Source organism: Telopea speciosissima, chromosome 2 (assembly GCF_018873765.1).
Source record: "Telopea speciosissima isolate NSW1024214 ecotype Mountain lineage chromosome 2, Tspe_v1, whole genome shotgun sequence".
Lineage (NCBI taxonomy): Eukaryota > Viridiplantae > Streptophyta > Magnoliopsida > Proteales > Proteaceae > Telopea > Telopea speciosissima.
In genome coordinates, this window is record NC_057917.1 from 45,718,549 (window position 1) to 45,737,617 (window position 19,069).

General features: G+C 45.3%; 1 protein-coding gene across 1 annotated transcript; it reads left to right on the forward strand.

The window, feature by feature from the left end:
• The first annotated feature begins 844 nt into the window (after window positions 1-844).
• On the forward strand, window positions 845-18,441 carry LOC122650756 (disease resistance protein RPV1-like). The gene is made up of 7 exons (XM_043844143.1): window positions 845-1,319; window positions 12,070-12,715; window positions 15,375-16,473; window positions 16,607-16,894; window positions 17,019-17,413; window positions 17,576-18,295; window positions 18,426-18,441. The coding sequence occupies exons 1-7, from the start codon at window positions 845-847 to the stop codon at window positions 18,439-18,441; spliced, it is 3,639 nt and encodes a 1,212-aa protein (XP_043700078.1).
• Window positions 18,442-19,069: the final 628 nt, after the last annotated feature.

Consider the following 19,069-nt stretch of genomic DNA (forward strand, 5'->3'; position numbering starts at 1 on the left):
AAAGGTATACACAAAGGGGGTAAGCTCCACTGAGCCAAGTGAGATCTCTAGCCCAAAAAATATTAAGAAATCATATCAATGCTCACCAAGCTAGAGATGGTGCTATCTGGCTATGACTATTGTTTTGGATACTGCTTGGGCAGTGGGAAATGGGTTGGGACTTGGGAGCACGGTTCTAAATGTCAATATCAGATCGCCCGTATCGAGTGATTCATAAGGGTTTTACACTTTGCTGATAATGTATCGGTGATAAGGTACAGACAAGGGGTAGATCTATCAAAAGACCTATTTAAAGGAGGATCAGGTAAATTTCTTTAATACAACTGATCCTTGCTGATACCAATCTGATACCGTATCGGTTTCCAAGTTGACCGATACCCATTCCAATATCATGCACTATAACCATGCTTGGGAGGGTAACACCTCTCCCTACATGGGGAGCGGATCGGGACTCTTTTAGAATCTTGAACGTGCTGATCAGGTGAAAATGGGGTTCCAATAATTATAAAAAGGGGAAATATCATCCCCCTCTCCTCTAAGTTTCCTTAATATCAATTCAATCCCCAAGTTTTGAAAAATGATAATGCCCTCTCCTGCTTTTGAAAGATTCTATCAACCGTACCCTAAGTGGCTAACACTGTTAAAACAATACTTCAAAAGACAATATTACCCTTCTTCTTCTTCTAACAGGCATAAGTATTTCTCTCTCCTTGCTCTATCGTCCCCAACCATTGGAATTTTTTTCTTCTTCTTCTTCTTCCCCTCCTCTTCCTGCAACTTGTCCTTTTATAATATATAATTTTCTTGAAGGGTTTGTCGGATCGTCTGTTTCTGCAATTGAACGATGAGTGTGAAGGAAGAGGAGAGTCTGAGCAGCGGAGTGGCCGAAGACTCAAAGTTGAAGCCCACCACTCCAATGGCGGAAGCCGAAGAGACCCAGCAACAACAACTACAGAATACGCGTCTGAAGCTGGAGAAGACGAACATCTCATTTAGCATTTGGCCCTCGACGCAGCACACAAGGGAAGCCGTCATTAAGCGCTTCATCGAAACCCTATCGACAAATTCCATCCTCTCCAAGCGCTATGGTTCCATGCCAGCAGACGATGCCTCCGCCGTCGCCCACAAAATCAAAGAAGAAGCCTTCTCCGTCGCCGTCGCTGCCGCCGCTTCCTGCAAAGCCGAAGACGACGGCATCGATATTCTTCAGCTCTACATGAGAATCAAGACAATACTCAACAAGAAAATAAATAAAGAAATACACGAAAGTACAGACAACAAAACTGAAGAGAATGAAACGAACCCACAACAACTTCCATGTATATAAACTCCATTGTAGGTTGAGAGAAGGAAGAAGACGAAGATGACATTGCTTGAATGATTTTGAAACTTTAAAAAAAACCCGACAATTTAAAGTAGATCTGAGTAATCAGTTGCTTCTATCCGAAAGGGCAAAAAAAATCCGACGGAAATTAGCCCATCTGTTAGACAGAATCGGTCTCCGAGGCTTTAAAGAGGGTTTGAGCCGAAGGCCAGAGTCACAGAGAGTTCTCTGCTCTCTCATCTAGATCAGAATGGTGCCGTGTCTTTGCTCTCTGTATTTTCTGCTATATGATTTGCAATTTCAGATCCGAAGATGACGAAGCCCGACTGTATTTGGAGTCCATCGGACAAACGGAGAAAATGGTGGAGAAGAGGATCGTTTCTCTCTCTCTCTCTCTCTCTATATGGGAACTGAAGCTTGGACGGATTTGGAACCCACCGGCGAGATGATGTGGTTGATTACAGGTGGCGGCATCGATATTCTTCAACTCACTCGTTTGCAGATCGCGAATCCCGATTCGAAGAGCGCGGCCATGATTCCTTGCTGGGTTGGCTTCAAGGGTTTTGGGGTTGAAGAGGGCAAAATTGAAATTAAATTATATTAAGGGTAATCTGGGGTTTTAGAAATTTTGTACATGTTACGTCATCATTTAATGGCGATATTTTATGGTCAGGGAACGGTTGATGGAATATTTAAAAAGTAGTAGAGGGCATTATCATTTTTCAAAACTTAGGTATTGGATTGATATTAAAGAAACTTAGAGGGAGGGGGATGATATTTCCCCTTATAAAAACCCAAAAAAAAAAAAAAATGGAAATGTGGTTAGGAAAGTGGTGGGAGCGTTCCCCCAACAACTAAATGAAAGATGCCTCTTCGTCATTATTGACTTTTTCTTGAATATATTCATATGAACGTAAACAGCACTGCTCTGCAATTTACTTGCTAAAACGTTGTTGTTGGTAACTGATACATTCAAGATTCATTGAACCAGTCAGCGGCTGCCACGTATCACAAAATGACCCGCTCCAGAACCAAGGAGAACCAACCAGGGGTCCCACCTGGGCGCGGCCTGCACCCAGGCACCGGCCTCACCCAGGCACCGGCCTCACCTAGGCACGGCCACACCCAAGCGCGGCCACACCCAAGCGCAGCCTCACCCAAGCGTGGCCTCACACCCAGTCGCGGCCTCTCACCCAGGTGCGGCCACACCCAGGCGGGCCTCACCCAGGCGTGGCCTCACACCCAGGCGCGGCCTCTCACCTAGGCGCGGCCTCACCCAGGTGTGGCATCACACCCAGGCGCGGCCTCTCACCTAGGCGCGGCCTCACCCAGGCGCGGCATCGTGGATGCAGAAGTGATGTACACGGACACCGAGGCCACTCATCTATGACCCAATCGTGTCACTACAGACTTATGCCACCCCCAGGACTCTGGGCCACCGCTTAGAAGTCACGTCACCCAAACGGATTCAAGCACCCATGACGTTATCATCACACGCGAGTATCTATCCGCTAAGGATCTGGATACCACCAGGACACTCCCTCCCGCGGGGAGATGGCCAATCAGGATAGAGCCCTGCTACCCAGGGCCTCTATCCACACAACGGCACACTCGCCATCAAACTGGGACTCTCCATATCATCGTACTCCACTATAAAAGGAAAGGTACACCACCCTTAAAGAGGACATCAAAACTTAAATTGAATAATCACTATTCATCTGTTTGCTCAGGAGATCTAACTTTGGCATCGGAGAGCCCTAGGCCGGAACCACACCGGTTCTCTCTGTTGACCCCTTGGTCCACTTGCAGGTGACGGCACTCGTAGGACCGCTCGACGATTTCTTGATGCAACAGATTGGCGCCGTCTGTGGGAACGACACTAGCCATTACATCTACTAGCTCGCTTCCATATTCATTCAATGGCACGAAGGAAGACTACCACCACCAACAACGTGGCGAGGGATGGATCACCACCCCCAGAGTGCTCTCGTCGCAGAGCCAATGACTAGGACCATGTCCCTCTGAAGGAAGAGATCCCCCTTAATGACCAGTTTGTGGTCGACGAGCCCAACAATGACGAGGCAGACGATGTGGTGGTGGAGGTGATACCTGACCCCAATGCACCAGCAACTGTGGGTCAGATCAACGACTTGTAGCGACAGATCCTCGATGAACAACGACTCTTTCAAGAATACTTGACACAGTGTGCGACGTCTCACCGTCAAAGGACGTCGCCGTCAGTAAGGGCAGAGCCCGCACCTCAACAAGAGCCAAACCCTAGGAGATCATCTCCCAGGGGCGTGGGATCTGAGAGACTTGCACGATGGGCAACCCCCACTTCACAGCGGGGGGAGCCTTCCCAGCGTCCTAGGAGAACAAGAGACCTCCCGCCACGGTCAAAGCATGGGAGGACACCAACACCCAGGGCGAGGGTGCCTAGCCCAGAGAGATTGGTCCAGAGGTCTGTGTTCAACAGACAACTTGAGGAAGGTCACAAACCTAGACGAAGCCGGACCTACAAAGAGGAAAGCCCCTCACCTTCGCGACAGGGTTCATCGCGGCGTTACCATTCACCATCCTGCCAACACTCAAGGCGGGAGGGGACATCCAAGAGAGAGCGTGAACGAGGTCGCAGTGAATGTCCTACCAGGCGTGAGGGACAGACACGGGACGAGGAGCTCGATCGAAGACTCCGTGACCTAGATGAGAAGCTGGAAGGGCTGAAGAAGCAGACCAAAGGCGAGACACATTTCATACCTTGACAACACCCATTCTCGACAGAGATCATGTCAGCCACGCTACCTTCCAGGTTCTGACTACCCACCATTGAACTTTACAGTGGTACCACAGACCCTAATGACCACATCAACTACTTTAATGGCATGATGACGTTGTACGGTGGGTCGGGTGTGGTCTCCTATCGGGCATTCCCTGCATCCCTCAAGGGAGCAGCCACATCATGGTTCTCCAGGCTACGATCGAGATCTATAGGCTCGCTCGCGGAGCTATGCGAACAATTCGTCACCCGCTTCCAGAGCAGTGTCAAGCAGAAGAAGACCACCGTCAACCTACTGAACGTGGTATAGAACCTGGGGAATCTCTCAGGGAGTATGTTAGCAGGTTCACCAAGGAGTCCCTGGAGGTTCGACACTTAGACGACCAGACACAGCATACAGCCCTAGCAGGAGGTATCAGGGACCTGGACCTGATCAAGGACCTGGCACGTCATGAGACCAGGACTATGAAAGAGCTCCTGGAGCGGTGCAAGGAGTTTACAAATATGGCCGAGGTACTACAAGCTAGAACGAAGATAATCGAGGCCAAGCCGCAGGACAACAAGAGGTCAGCACTTGATGACTGCAAAGAAAGTAAGAGGTGGAGGACAGAGCGTCGACAAGAGAAGGGCGACTACCCATCTGGGAGGATTGACCGTCGCCCAGAGAGAAGTGAGAGGGTAAGTAGCCCTGAGTTCACACCACTGAACACCACCAGGTCCCAGATACTTATGCAGATCCAAGACCGTAACCTACTCCATTGGCCACGACTTATGCTAGCAGGACCAGAGAGCGAAACCCTAACAAGTACTGTCTCTTCCACAAAGAGAATGGGCATGACACAGAGGAGTGCTATCAATTGAAGAAAGAGATAGACCAACTTGTAAGAGCAGGAAGCTTGAACAAGTGTGTGAAGGGGAGACGTGACAACCGCTCAGGCCAAGGAGACAGAGGTCGTGACGGAGACAAAGTAGAACCAAGAAGAGAAGAAAGAAGAACAGATCGAGAGAGAGACCGCCCAGAAGAGCGGAGAGATGCAACAGAACCTAGTGGCACCAAGGGACCTCCTATCCTTACCATACTTGGAGGACCGGGGCAAGAGTCCACCAGAAAAGGTAAAGCCCATGCCAGGTTCGTGGGAGTGGCAGAGAAGCCAAGCAAGATAGCCAAGACCAAGACGGTGATCTCCTTCTCGGATGAAGACCTGGAAGGACTGAGCTTCCCACATGAGGATGCCCTGGTAGTACAGGTGGAGGTAGCCAACCGACCTGTATACAGGGTACTGATAGACACAGGGGCATCTGTAGACGTACTCTCCTTGGATGCCTATCAACAGTTCGAGTTCAGGGACGATCAGCTCAAACCAGAGCCCACTTACCTCCATGGATTCTCAGGTGCCACCGCCTCCATCAGAGGTACCATAGAACTACCCGTCACCTTCGGGGTACACCCTCGACAAGTGACTATCATGGTGAACTTCATAGTTGTCAAGTCCGTGGTGTCCTTCAACGGCCTCCTAGGGCGACCATCTCTGATAGCCCTTAGAGGAGTCATATCGTTGCTCCACCTGAAGATGAAGTTCCCCATCGAGAATGGGTAGGCGAAGTCCGAGGAGACCAGAAGAAGGCAAGGGAGTGCTACGCCACCTTTATGAAGAAGAATAATGGTAACACACGTGGAATGGCACTCTGCCTAGAGAACATGGTCAGTGACCAGAGAGATAAACTGACAGAGAGAAGAGGAAGACCAGTGGAAGACCTCATCCCATGGCCCCTCAGCAGGGACGACCCCTCCAAGGTCGTACAGGCTGGCTCGCTACTAAGCAAGGAACAAAAAGAAGTACTTGGACACCTCCTCCAAGCGAACATGGATGTCTTTGCATGGTCGACCTCTGACATACCTGGAATACCACGTTCCATAGCAGAGCACCGACTACATGTTGACCCAACTAGGAAGCCCATCCAACAGAAGCGGCATAACTGTGCCCTCGACCAACAAGCAGCAATCAAGGAAGAGGTCGAGAAGTTAAGCCAGTCAGGGTTCATCAGAAAGGAGAAGTTCCCAACCTGGCTCGCCAACGTGGTCATGGTACCAAAGCCAAGTGGGAAGTAGAGGATGTGTGTCGACTACATCGACCTGAACAAGGCATGCCCAAAAGATGAGTACCTACTGCCCAGGATCGACCTACTGATCGACGCCACCGTCGGTCATGAGATGCTGAGTTTCATGGATGCTTACTCCGGGTACAACCAGATCCTCATGCATGAGGGTGATGAGTCCTACACCGCATTTCGGATAGACAAGGAGAATTACTGCTACCACATCATGCCGTTCGAGTTAAAGAATGCAGGGGCCACCTATTAGAGGATGGTCAACAAGATGTTCGAGGAATAGATCGGGCGCAACATGGAGGTATATGTGGATGATATGCTCATGAAAAGCATCCACACCAACCAACACCTGATCGACCTAGAGGAAGCATTCACAGTACTGAGGAGGAACCAGATGAAGCTAAACCCTGCAAAGTGCGCCTTCGGTGTAACGTCAGGAAAATTTTTGGGGTTCATGATCTCAGTACGCGGAATAGAAGCCAACCCGTCCAAGATCAAGGCCATCCAAGAGATGGCACCTCCTCGAATGGTTAGGGAAGTGCAGAGGTTGAATGGAAGGGTCGCCGCCCTTTCCAGGTTCGTGTCGTGGGCAGGTGACAAGTGCCTACCATTCTTCAAAACATTGAAGAACCTCCGAAGCCCTAAAGACTTCACATGGACAGAAGAGGACCAAAAGGGGTTCGAAGAATTGAAGGAGTACCTAGAGAGCCCACCACTGCTTGGGCGACCAGAACCTAACGAAGAATTACAGCTCTACCTGGCCGCCACCCCTATCGCGGTCAGCGCAGTACTGCTGAAGGAAGAAGATAAAGCCTAAAGGCCCATCTACTATATGAGTCATATTCTGATCGATGCAGAGACCAGGTACACCAGGATCGAGAAGGTAGCCTATGCATTGGTAATCGCGGCTAGGAAGCTACGACCATACTTCCAAGCCCATATCATCATAGTCCTCACCGACCTCCCATTGAAGAAGGTACTGCACAAACCAGACATCTCTGGGCGATTGATCGCTTGGGCTGTCGAATTAAGTGAGCATGGCATCAGGTTCCAACCCAGGACTGCCATCAAAGGCCAAGCCTTGGCAGACTTCACCTTTGAATGCACCTTACCAGAGACAGAGCCAGAAAAAAAAGAAAAAGAAAGAGAGAGGCCAAGTGGACACGGCTAAGAGGCCATGGCCAAAAGGCCACGACCAAGAGGCACGGCCAAAGGGCCATGGTCTTCATTAATGGATGTCACCTATCAAGAGAGAAAAAAAAAAATTCATGAATGGGTGCCATCCATCAAAGGCCGCTGCCCAAAAGCAAAGAAGAAAAGAGAAAAGAAAGAAAAATAAAAAGGGGGTCTTTGGCCCACGATCGACAGGCCATAGGCATGGACGAGGTTAGAGGTTCATGGTTCGAGGTTCGAGCAAAGAGGTGTCTGTGGCCAAAGACCAATTCAAAAAATAAATAAATAAAAAGGCTACAACCAAGGACCATAGGCGTCAAACCATGGTAGAAGTTCGAGGTTCGAGGATCGTGATTCGAGGTTCGAGGTTCGAGGTTCGAGGTTCGAGCAAAGAGGTGTCTGTGGCCAAAGACCAATTCAAAAAATAAATAAATAAAAATTGCTACAGCCAAGGATTGTAGGCGACAAACCATGGCCGAGGTTCGAGGGCAAGGTTCGAGGTCAAAGTTCGAGGTTCGAGGTCCGAGGTTTGAGGAGTTCAGGAAGTTTGAGATGGTTCGAGTTCCAAGGATCGAGAATGCAACTGCTGATGCACTGTCCAGTCTAGCCAATGATGAACTCAGAAACCTGGCCAATGCAGTGTGCATGAAAATATTACATGAGCTAACATACCGGGAGAAGCAAGTTAATGAGATTGAGGAGGGGCCTAGCTGGATGGACCCCATACTCAACTACCTCCTGAACGACGTCTTACCAGAAGACAAGGCCAAGGCAAGGAAGATCAGGATGAGAGCTGCAAAGTACACCATCTTGGATACTCGAAGGACCGCTGGGTCCTTGGTGGGAGCAAGGGATCTACGAAAGCCACATGAGTGGAAGAGCCCTAGCCTACAAGATCCTCTGTCAGGGACTCTACTGGCCAAGAATTCAAGAGGAAGCCATCCAGTATGGCAAAGCCTGCGAGCAATGTCAGTTGTTCGCCCCAGTACCCCATCTACCTGCCACCAAGCTGACATCGGTGATCAACCCCATTCCCTTTGCCATGTGGGGGGTGGACATCCTGGGGGACTTCACAGCAGCATCAAGCAACTGCAAGTACTTGGTGGTCGTCATAGACTACTTCACTAAGTGGGTGGAAGCCAAACCACTAGCCAAAATTACAGAGAATGAGATGGAGAAGTTCGTCCGTGGCGACATCATCTACAGGTTCGGGGTACCAAAGATCATAGTCCCAGACAATGGGAAGTAGTTCAACAACCCCAAGTTCAGAGCTTTCTGTCAGAGTTATAATATTGACTATCGGCCTGTTTTGGTAGCATACCCACAGGCCAATGGTCAGGTGGAGGTGACAAACCGAACCCTATTGGATGGAATAACGAAAAGATTGGAAAGAGCCAAAGGGAAGTGGGTCGAAGTATGTAAGCATTCTGTGGGCATACCGTACCACAGTAAGGACACCCACAGAAGAAAGCCTATTCCGCCTGGCGTATGGCACAGAAGCACTGGCACCAGTACAGGTCCTCGCAATGTCTCACAGAGTACTACACTTCAATGAAAGAACTTACATAGATGGACTTCGAGCGAACCTAGACTTCCTGGATGCGGTACTAGAGAAGGCACTGCTGAGGAACGTGGCCTACCAACATCGAACAGCCAAGTACTACAATGCCAGGGTACGTGAACGGCTATTCCATCAGGGAGATCTAGTCCTAAGAAGGGCACGTGCATCACAGCTAAGAAAAGAAGGGAAGCTATCAGCAAATTGGGAAGGACCCTATATAGTTTCCAAGCAGATACGTCCAGGGACATACCACTTGAAAACTTCGGGGGGCAAGAAGGTAGACCGCACTTAGAACTCACTACACCTGAAGAAGTACTATCAGTAGAAGTAACAACAGCGGAGTAGCAGCACAACCAACAATAGCAGTAGATGGCATTACCGTTTCAAGGGAAAAAAATTTCGAGAATACTCGGCTTCTTCTACTACTCAATCAAGACTTTATGCCTAAGGCGTTATGCCACCATCGAGGCTTTATGCCTAAGACGTTATGCCACTACTGAGGCTTTATGCCTAAGGCGTTATGCCACCACTGAGGCTTCATGTCTAAAGCTTTATGCCACCACTGAGGCTCTATGCCTAAGGCGTTATGGCACCCCTGAGGCTTCATGCCTAAGACTTTATACCACCTCTGAGGCTTCATGCCTAAAGCTTTATGTCACCATTGAGGCTCTGTGCCTAAGGCGTTATGCCATCATTGAGGCTTCATGCCTAAGGCATTATGCCACCATTGAGGCTTTATGCCTAAGGCGTTATACCACCACCGAGGCTTTATGCCCAAGACGTTATGCCACCACCGATGCTCTATGCCTAAGGCGTTATGCCACCACTGAGGCATTATGCCACTAAGGTCCGGGGACCACCGAGACAAGGCATCCCTATGGACCGCCAACTACATGAGATTGCATAGATCAATATCAAAGCGACAAGGATAAAATCATATCAACATCTAAAGAAAGAGTCAAGTACATACAAAAGACAAAAAGCAAGCATCACAATCCAAAAGTTATCATCCAAGAAGTTATCATCCAAAAAGTCAACATCCAGAAAGAACATCTATAAAATCAGGGGGCATCTAGTGGAGGAGCAGCCTCTGATCCAGAAGGAAACATCATATCAGCCTTAGCCGGACGAGCAATACTCTCCTCTGGTAAGACCGTACCCTCCTCTGTCACCACAACATCATCCTCAGGAGAGACACGAGCCACTACAGCAGTCTCAGGTAGCAGCGTAGTGACCTCGAGGAACCTTGAGAAGTCATAATCTGGGGTCTTCTCCAGAACGCGAACCCCCAAGTCCGAGGAAGTCAAGATGCTAGGAATGGGAGCCAACTTACTCCTAGGGTCACCAACAAAAATAGAAGCTCTGGAGGCCCTATGACCCCTACTAGGGGTGGAATCTCCAGAAACCTCCTCCTCCCTTTCACTAGCAACAGGGGAAGGCAAAGAAGAAGAAGTATCTGCGGGGGAAGACGACCCCGAAGAAGACTCCTCAAGGGATCCCACCACGACCGCAGTCGGATCAGAGTCGTTAGGTGATGACATGGACAAATTATGAAGCAGACTAGCTACTTGCTCAGAGCAACGATCTCCCAGACAAGAAGCTAGCAAGAAAAATAAAATGACCACCTGCAAAGTATAAACAGCAGATCCATCACAGACAAGAAGAAGGAGAGTGGAGAAGCATAAGGGTCCATCGCACCCACGGGCGCGGCCTCACACCCATAGGCGCAGCCACACCCCCAAGCGAGGCCACCCCAGGCGTGGCCTCACGCCCGCAAGGGTGGCCACCCTAGGCGCGGCCCAGCATAAAAAAAAAAGAAAAAAGAAGGGGTTGAACTTACTTTAGGGGGAAGGCGATCGCGCAGGGGAGCAGACACACGACGACGCGACCACACCACGGGCACTATCAAGTGACAGAGACCACAAAATGCAAGGCACTCAAGCCAAGCACCACTCAAGCCCTCCAAGTAAGCAAGGCACTAAGTGAGCACAAGGCATACACAAGGACCCAAAACCAAAGGAAGGAAAACCAAAAAGTGGACACTAGTCTAGGTGACCCAAGGACAAGCATGTGGTGGGCACCAAAAAGAGGACAAGAGACAAAAGTGCAATGCAAAGGAGAAATTCAAGAACAGCAAAAAGTGGGAGACAAAAAGTAAGAAAGAGAAATGAGAAATGAAAAAAGAGAAAGTGAATAAGAGGGACATATATCTGCAAAAAACAAAGCAAAAAAGAAGAAGGAAAAGTGTAGGAGGAAAGGTTTGAACCTCCAACTTCTCCTACCTCACTAACAGATTTACAGGCAAGCCCCACAAAGAAAGTTCATTCGCAGCGGACCCCTCACTATATAAAGGCATCTACTCTCTTGGACATCCTATCTCAAGAGAGTGGGGGGCAAATGATACATCCAAGATTCACCGAACCAGTCAGCGGCTGCCACGTGTCACAAAGCGAACCGCTCCAGAACCAAGAAGAACCAACCGGGGGTCCCACCCGGGCGTGGTCTGCACCCAGGCGCCGGCCTCACCCAGGCTCCGGCCTCACCCAAGCGCGGCCTCACCCAGGCGTCGGCCTGCACCCAGGCGCCAACCTCATCCAGGCGCTGGCCTCACCCAGGCGCCGCCTCACCCAGGCGAGGCCTCTCACCTAGGCGCGACATCGTGGACGTAGACGTGATGTACACGGACACCGAGGCCGCTCATCTATGACCCAATCGTGTCACTACAGACTTATGCCACCACCAGGACTCTGGGCCACCGCTTAGAAGTCACGTCACCTAGACGGATTCAAGCACCAATGACGTTATCCCCACACGCGAGTATCTATTCGCTAAGGATCTGGATACCACCAGGATACTCCCTCCCGCGGGGAGATGGCCAATCAAGATAGAGCCCTGCTAATCAGGGCCTCTATCCACTCAACGACACACTCGCCATCAAATTGGGACTCTCCATATCATCATACTCCACTATTAAATGACAGGTACACCAACCTTAAAGAGGACATCAAAACTCATATTGAATAATCACTATTCATCTATTTGCTCAGGAGATCTAATTTTGGCATCGGAGAGCCCTAGGTCGGAACCACACCGGTTCTCTCTGTTGACCCCTTGGTCCACTTGTAGGTGACGGCACTCGCAAGACCGCTTGGCGATTTCTTGACGCAGCAGTAACAATATCAGAGATTGAAGAAGTATTTTTACATAATAACATCATATTAACATTTGAAGAAAGGCATTCTTCAAGCAAATTGATAGAAAGAATGGCAGCAGCTCATCATCAGGCCTTTTCTTCATCATCATCCTCTTTTACTGGTGGTTCGAGTACTACTTATGAAGTGTTTTTGAGCTTTCATGGCAAAGACGTTCGCACCAAATTCGCCGATCACCTCTACCAGGACTTGGTTGGGTCTGGAATTCGAACTTTCCGGGACGAGGAAGAACTACTCAAAGGAAATGAGATTCGCGGGGAACTGCTCGCTGCAATCCAGCAGTCAAGAATCTCGATTCCCATCTTCTCCATCAACTATGCTTCAAGCCATTGGTGTCTCGAAGAGCTAACCGAGATATCTGAATGCAAAAGAACAATGAATCAAACCGTCATGCCCATTTTCTACGAAGTTGAACCAAGGGATGTCCGGAAGCAGACCGGAGAATATGCGAAAGCCTTTGACAAACACCAAAACCACTTCGACGAGACAACGGTGCAAAAGTGGCGAGATGCTCTGGAAGAGGTAGGAAAATTGGATGGATGGCATTCCAAGGAGCACACGTAAGTCCAATTAACAGTTTCTTTTGGTTCCATATTTAAAGGTTTAAATTAAACATATATGTCTTCTGTATATATATATTTCCTCATCACCATAAAGCCATAAAGTTGGAACTACTCAGGAGCGAAATTCCCTTCTCTGAGAGTATGAGTGAAATCCACTAGATGAAAGAAAGTCCAAAGAGATAAGCAATCTTCAATGATTAGCTTAATTCTTCTTAGCCGTTCCTTTCAAAATAGAGATAACTAACAAGCTATCACTTTCGATGCAAACTCTGTCTAAATTCATGGAATGGGCAAAAATCAGAGCCTGCCTCACCGCCAATGCCTCCGCAACACAGGCATGATTATAGCCTATACCCTTAGCAAAGGCAAATAAAAATTGGCCAGACGAATCACGTCCAACACCACCAATACCACTTACCCTAGGGTTACCACAACTTGATCCATCCACGTTAATTTCAATCATACCTGGAGGAGGACTGCACCAAGAAATCAAAGATCTTTTTGATAGTTGCTGAGTTGTAATAGTCTTAGTAGATAAGAAATCATTCACCAGTCTCCTCGTTTATGCATTATCATAACTGGAGCAGTCCGAGCCTGACTAACCATATGTGCTAAAGCATTCCAAAGATATATGATAACTTGTACCTGTCAATAGAAGTTGGAGAGAATGAGTGTATGGTATCTATCAATCCCTGTTGAAAATCCATCCAATCCCTCACTGATAATGAAGGATCCAATGTCCAAACAGCCTGAGAGACAGGGCAGGCAATAAATAAATGAGTTGGATTAGTGTTAGGATCCAGGCACTAGTGACATTGAGATGGCAGATTAGCATTTCTTCGATTAAGAAGATCTACCGTAGGTAGCCTTCCATGAAGAAGTTTCCAAATGAAGAAATGAATCTTTGGTGCAGTACATAAATGCCACATTTTAAGCCAAATTCGATTAGGAGGATTATAATCAAGGCATCGCTTTTGGCTAATTTATAAGCCGAAGCCACTGTAAATATGCCACTAGCAGTAGTTAACCAGACATAGTGATCAGAAGTAGGACAGAGGTATTGGAATAGCCAGGATATGAAGAGTAATCTCAATAGGCCACCATCGAAAAATATATTCTGTTTTCCATTGTCGCATTGTGTGATCAATAAGTTGGTATACTGAAGTAGGAGCATCACGTGGTAATAGGAATGGAGCCGCCCCTGGTCTATAATTGGGAATCCAGAAATCTGATCATGGATTGATGCACCTACCATCCCCAACTTGAATGAACAGACCTTTCAAGAGTAATGGACGGGCATTTAAAATAGACTTCCAGCCCCAAGATCTTGAAACCACAATAGGGGCATGCATTAAAACTGCAGATGGAAAATATTTGGCCTTCATATGTCTCCCCCAAAACGATTCAGAGGGATTAAGGAGGGCCCAAGCCTTCTTGGCCAAGAGAGCTAAATTCATAGGCTTTGAATGTTTGAGGTTTAAACCTCCACACTGTTTTGGTTGGCAGATCAAATCCCAACCAATTGTAGGAACCAAAGAAGATTCACCATTAGCCCATAAAAATTTCCTGTAAATGGCATCCAAGTGATTGTTGATTGATGTTGGCAATTGAAAACACGACATTCAGAGGGATTAAGGAGGGCCACAAGTGATTGTTGATTAATAAGTGGGCATCATAGATAAGGTGGATTGGATCAATGTATGCTTCCCAGCCATAGAAAGGAATTTAGTTTTCCAGTATTGCAATTTGGAATTGACACACTGAATAAGATTTGCACAATGAGCTTTCCTCAAATTCCCCGAAATAAGAGGAACCCCAAGATAAATATCTAACTCTGTAGTAGGAGTAATATGGAACCCACTGGACAGGTCCCTCTTAATTGAAGGGCTGACGTTGGAGCTATAAGGAGCATGAGTTTTAGATGCTTGGACATATTTCTCGTACCCAACAAAGTCCAATCTAGTAAAATCCAAGTCTAGCTATGGGCTTGAACGATTCTTCTTGGCTTGAGCTCGATTGGTGAAGTTCAAAGCCAAGTTTCAATAGGCTTGTCTTTAGGACTTCAAGTGAACAAAGATTGACACACTTGATGTCCAACCATAAAGGGGAGGAAAAACTAAAAGAGAACAAAATGATCATAGTAAGAGAAATGATAAAATAGGTCAAAGTCCATTTATTAATTATAAATATTTTTAACAAATTTACATGGATTTCAATTTCTTTTAGTATAATAACATGACTTTTTTTTTAATGTATTAGAGAAAAAATATTTTTTGTCGTCCTCTTCTCCTTTCTCTTTTAGTAGGAATGTTTCGATCATTTTTAATATGTAGTCACTTATAGGAAGAATAATTTTGGATTAGGGGTACCCGTGAAAAAACTAATTGGGTTGAGGGCCGAAAAATGTTAGATCCTATTTATCATTTTCTTCTCCATGCTTGCTACTCTTTTTGCTCATTTGTGAAAGATTTTGATGGATAATCAATACAAAAATAGAAACAGAAAAATAAGACACAAACACATAGTAAGACTTGTAGAATCTTCTTTAGTTCACATAATGCACTTGTGGTTTCTTCCATGTTGAATTTTTTTTTACTCCTTTCCTTATGTACATTATTCATCACCCAATTATCATTTTTTTGTTTGAATTATGCAGGTATGAAGGGAAGCTAGTAAAAGAAGTTGTTAAAACAATTTGGGATACATTGAACAAGAGACTCTTGCTTGTTTCTAAGAAGCTAGTTGGAATCCAATCTCATATAAAAGAATTATTGATGCTATTAGATATTGAATCTGACAATAGAAAAATTGTGGGGATCCAAGGCTTCGGTGGCATTGGAAAGACAACAATCGCTAGGGCTGTCTATAATACAATACTTAGTCACTTTCAAGAATATGCATTTATTGAAAATGTTCGAGAGAATGCTCAAAAACATGGGATTCACCATCTGCAAAACAAACTTATCAAAGATATCCTGAAACAAGAAAATCAAAATATTACTGATGTGGGTACTGGAATTAGAGTGATCCAAGAAAGATTTTGCAAAATAAAAGTTCTTATTGTTCTTGATGATGTGGATCAAGATATTCAAGCAAAATCTTTGGCTGGGGACCGTGAATGGTTTGGTATGGGAAGTAAGATCATTATCACAAGCAGAAATAAGGATATTTTAATTGCTCAAAATGCAGATGGGATTTATGAGCCCAATATAATGGCTGTAGATGATTCTCTTGAACTTTTTAGTCATTATGCCTTTGGAAGGGACCAACCTCTAGATGATTATTTGGATCTCTCACAAGATATGATAAAAACTACTGGAGGACTTCCCTTGGCTCTTCAAGTTATAGGCTCGTCTTTATTTAATAAGTTGGAAAAATCAAAATGGAAAAACATGTTACAAAAGTTGCAAAAAGTTTCCGATGATGATGTCATGAAAAGATTGAAAATAAGTTATGATGGATTAGATGTTGACGGGAAACAAATGTTTCTTGATACTGCTTGTTTTTTCATTGGATTAAATAAAGATATTGTATGTCACATATGGGATGGATGTGGTTTTTCTTCTCAAGTAGGACTTTATGATCTTTGTGTAAGGTCATTGGTAACGATTAATGAAGAAGGTGAGTTAGGGATGCACGATCAGCTTCGGGATCTTGGAAGGAATATTGTTCGTCAAGAGAACATAGATGAGCCAGGGATGCGTACTCGAATATGGTCTCAAGAGGAAGTCTTAGAAGTACTGCATACACAGACGGTAGGTATTGAATACAGTTTTTTTTTTTTTTTTTGTGTAGTTTGTGAGTTAGGTCTTTAATGGCTTTTTTTTTTTGGTTTATTACAATAATCTTAGTTTGGTACTTAATTAGTTGACGTTCTCTATTTTCTAGGGAACAAATAAAGTTAAGGGACTTAGTATTGACTTTAGAGATATATCAAGGAGTGAAGGTTTGACGAGCGAAGGATTTGCTACAATGACAAGACTAAGGTTACTTCAAGTCGATTACGCACAATTTTGTTGGAACTTCACCAATTCTTTTTCAGAACTGAGATGGCTTAGCTGGAAAGGATGCCCTGAGCAATATGCTCAAACCAATTTTTGTCCACTGAAACTGGCAGTTCTTGATCTGTCATGTAGTGAGATCACCAAAAACTGGATGGGTTGGAAGTACATCAAGGTCTGGCAGAACTTCTCTCTGTTAATTAATTTGTTTGTATCAATAGTCTTTAAAAAAAAACTTAAAATTTTCTTTCAGTCCTTAAGTTAATTAGATAAATTACTGTATGTTTTTTATTTTGCAGATGGCAGAAAATCTAAAAGTTCTAAATCTGACATCTTGTCTTCAACTATCTAGTACTCCTGATGTTTCATCAAACCGACTCTTGAAGGTATTGCTTCTTAAAGACTGTAGAAATTTGGATGAGATTGACACTTCCATTTGTCATCTCACGAACTTAGTCAAATTAGACATGAGTGACTGCCGGAGAATAAAGGATCTCCCAAGTGAAATTTGTAAGTTGACTTCTCTTCAAAAACTCACTTTAATAAGATGCAGAAGTCTAAAGAAATTGCCAGAGAAATTGGGCCGTATGGTATCCTTGACAGAACTTGATTTAGGATGGTGCGAGAGTCTAGTGGATCTCCCAAATGAAATTTGTCAGTTGACTTCTCTCAAAAAACACAATTTAGAAGGATGTCAAAATGTAAAGAAGTTGCCGGAGAAATTCAGCCGCATGATATCCTTGATAGAACTTAATTTATGTTTTGGCGATAATGTAGTGGATCTCCCAAGTGAAATTTCTCAGTTGACCGCTCTCGAAAGCCTCAGTTTAAGTACATGCGAAAGTTTGACATACATCTCATGTCTTCCTTCAAGTTTGACCAGCCTTGATGTTAATTACTGCGGTTCAATTCGATACATCTCAGGTCTTCCCTCAAGTTTAACCAGCCTATATGCTGAGGGTTGCAACTCAATGGTAAAACTATCAAGCGCATCAGGAGGCTTGAGAAATTTAAAGACATTAACTCTTTTCGATTGCAAGAGCCTTGAAGAAATTGAAGGTGTTGACAACAAATTGGACTCCCTGGAGGACTTCAAGATTTGGGAGTGCAGATCATTAAAAAATTTACCAAAACTGACGGGCTCGAAAAATCTAAGGACTTTAGTGCTCAGTTCGAACGATGTCATATCCGATTTTGAAGGCGAGGGGATGGAATCTCTGGAGGTGTTGGAGATAGGGTTTTGCAAATCATTAAGAAAAATACCATATCTGCGAGATTCAAAAAGACTGAGGAAACTACAAATCAATGAATGTCCAGAATTATCAGAGATTGAGCGCCTTCAGGACTATGAATCCTTACAGGAATTATCAATTAACAGGGCCAGATCATTAAAAGCATCACCGGAGGATATCTCAACCCTGAAGAACCTGAGCTATTTAGGTATCAATGAGTGTTGCTACTCGATGATGGAAAGATTTCCTGATCTTTCAAACTTAAAAGAGTTGAGGGAATTAGATATTGGAAAACAGGGGAAGTTGATGAAATTTACGAATTTACCGATTGAGAATTGGGGGAGGTTATTAACCAAAATCCCAGGCCTTGACAGATTGGAGTCCTTGCGAAAATTGGGAATAGGAGATTGCATAGCCATTCAAAGATTACCGGATCTCTCAATCTTAAACAAGTTAACTTATCTATTCATTAAGCGATGCAAGAATCTAACGGAGATTCATGGTATCGACAGACTGGAAAACTTAGAGTTTTTGGTTATTAGTGGCTGCGAGTCCTTGGAAAGATTGCCGGATTTGTCAAACTTAAAAAAATTGGACGTTCTAAGGATTGAAGGCTGCAAGAATCTGATCCAGATTCTTGGTGTCGACGGAATGAAAATTTTAGAGTATGTTCATATTATTTGGTGCGAGTCCTTGGAAAGATTACCGGATCTGTCAAACTTAAAAGAATTGAAGCATTTAGAGATTGAAGGCTGCAAGAATATAACCGAGATTCATGGTGTGGACAGATTGGAGTTGTTACGGACTTTCAATATTATTGGGTGCGAGTCATTGGAAAGATTACCTGATCTGTCAAACTTAAAAAAATTGATGCATTTAGAGATTGAAGGCTGCAAGAATCTAACCAAGATTCAGGGTGTTGACGGATTGGAATCCTTACGGGAATTGGATATAAGTGGATGCGAGTCCTTGGAAATATTACCCGATCTGTCAAACTTGAAATACTTAGTGGAGTTAAAAGCTAAGGACTGCAAGAAGCTAACTGAGATTCAATCTAGTAATAATAGATTGAAATTTTTGACATACTTGGATGTTAGGGGGTGTATATCCTTGGAAAA

Coding starts and splice junctions, on each gene's coding strand:
- LOC122650756 (XM_043844143.1), top strand. CDS start 845: ATGAGTGTGAAGGAAGAGGAGAGTCTGAGCAGCGGAGTGGCCGAAGAC. Junction 16,474..16,606: donor AAGTACTGCATACACAGACG/GTAGGTATTGAA, acceptor TCTATTTTCTAG/GGAACAAATAAAGTTAAGGG. Junction 16,895..17,018: donor TGGGTTGGAAGTACATCAAG/GTCTGGCAGAAC, acceptor TTTATTTTGCAG/ATGGCAGAAAATCTAAAAGT.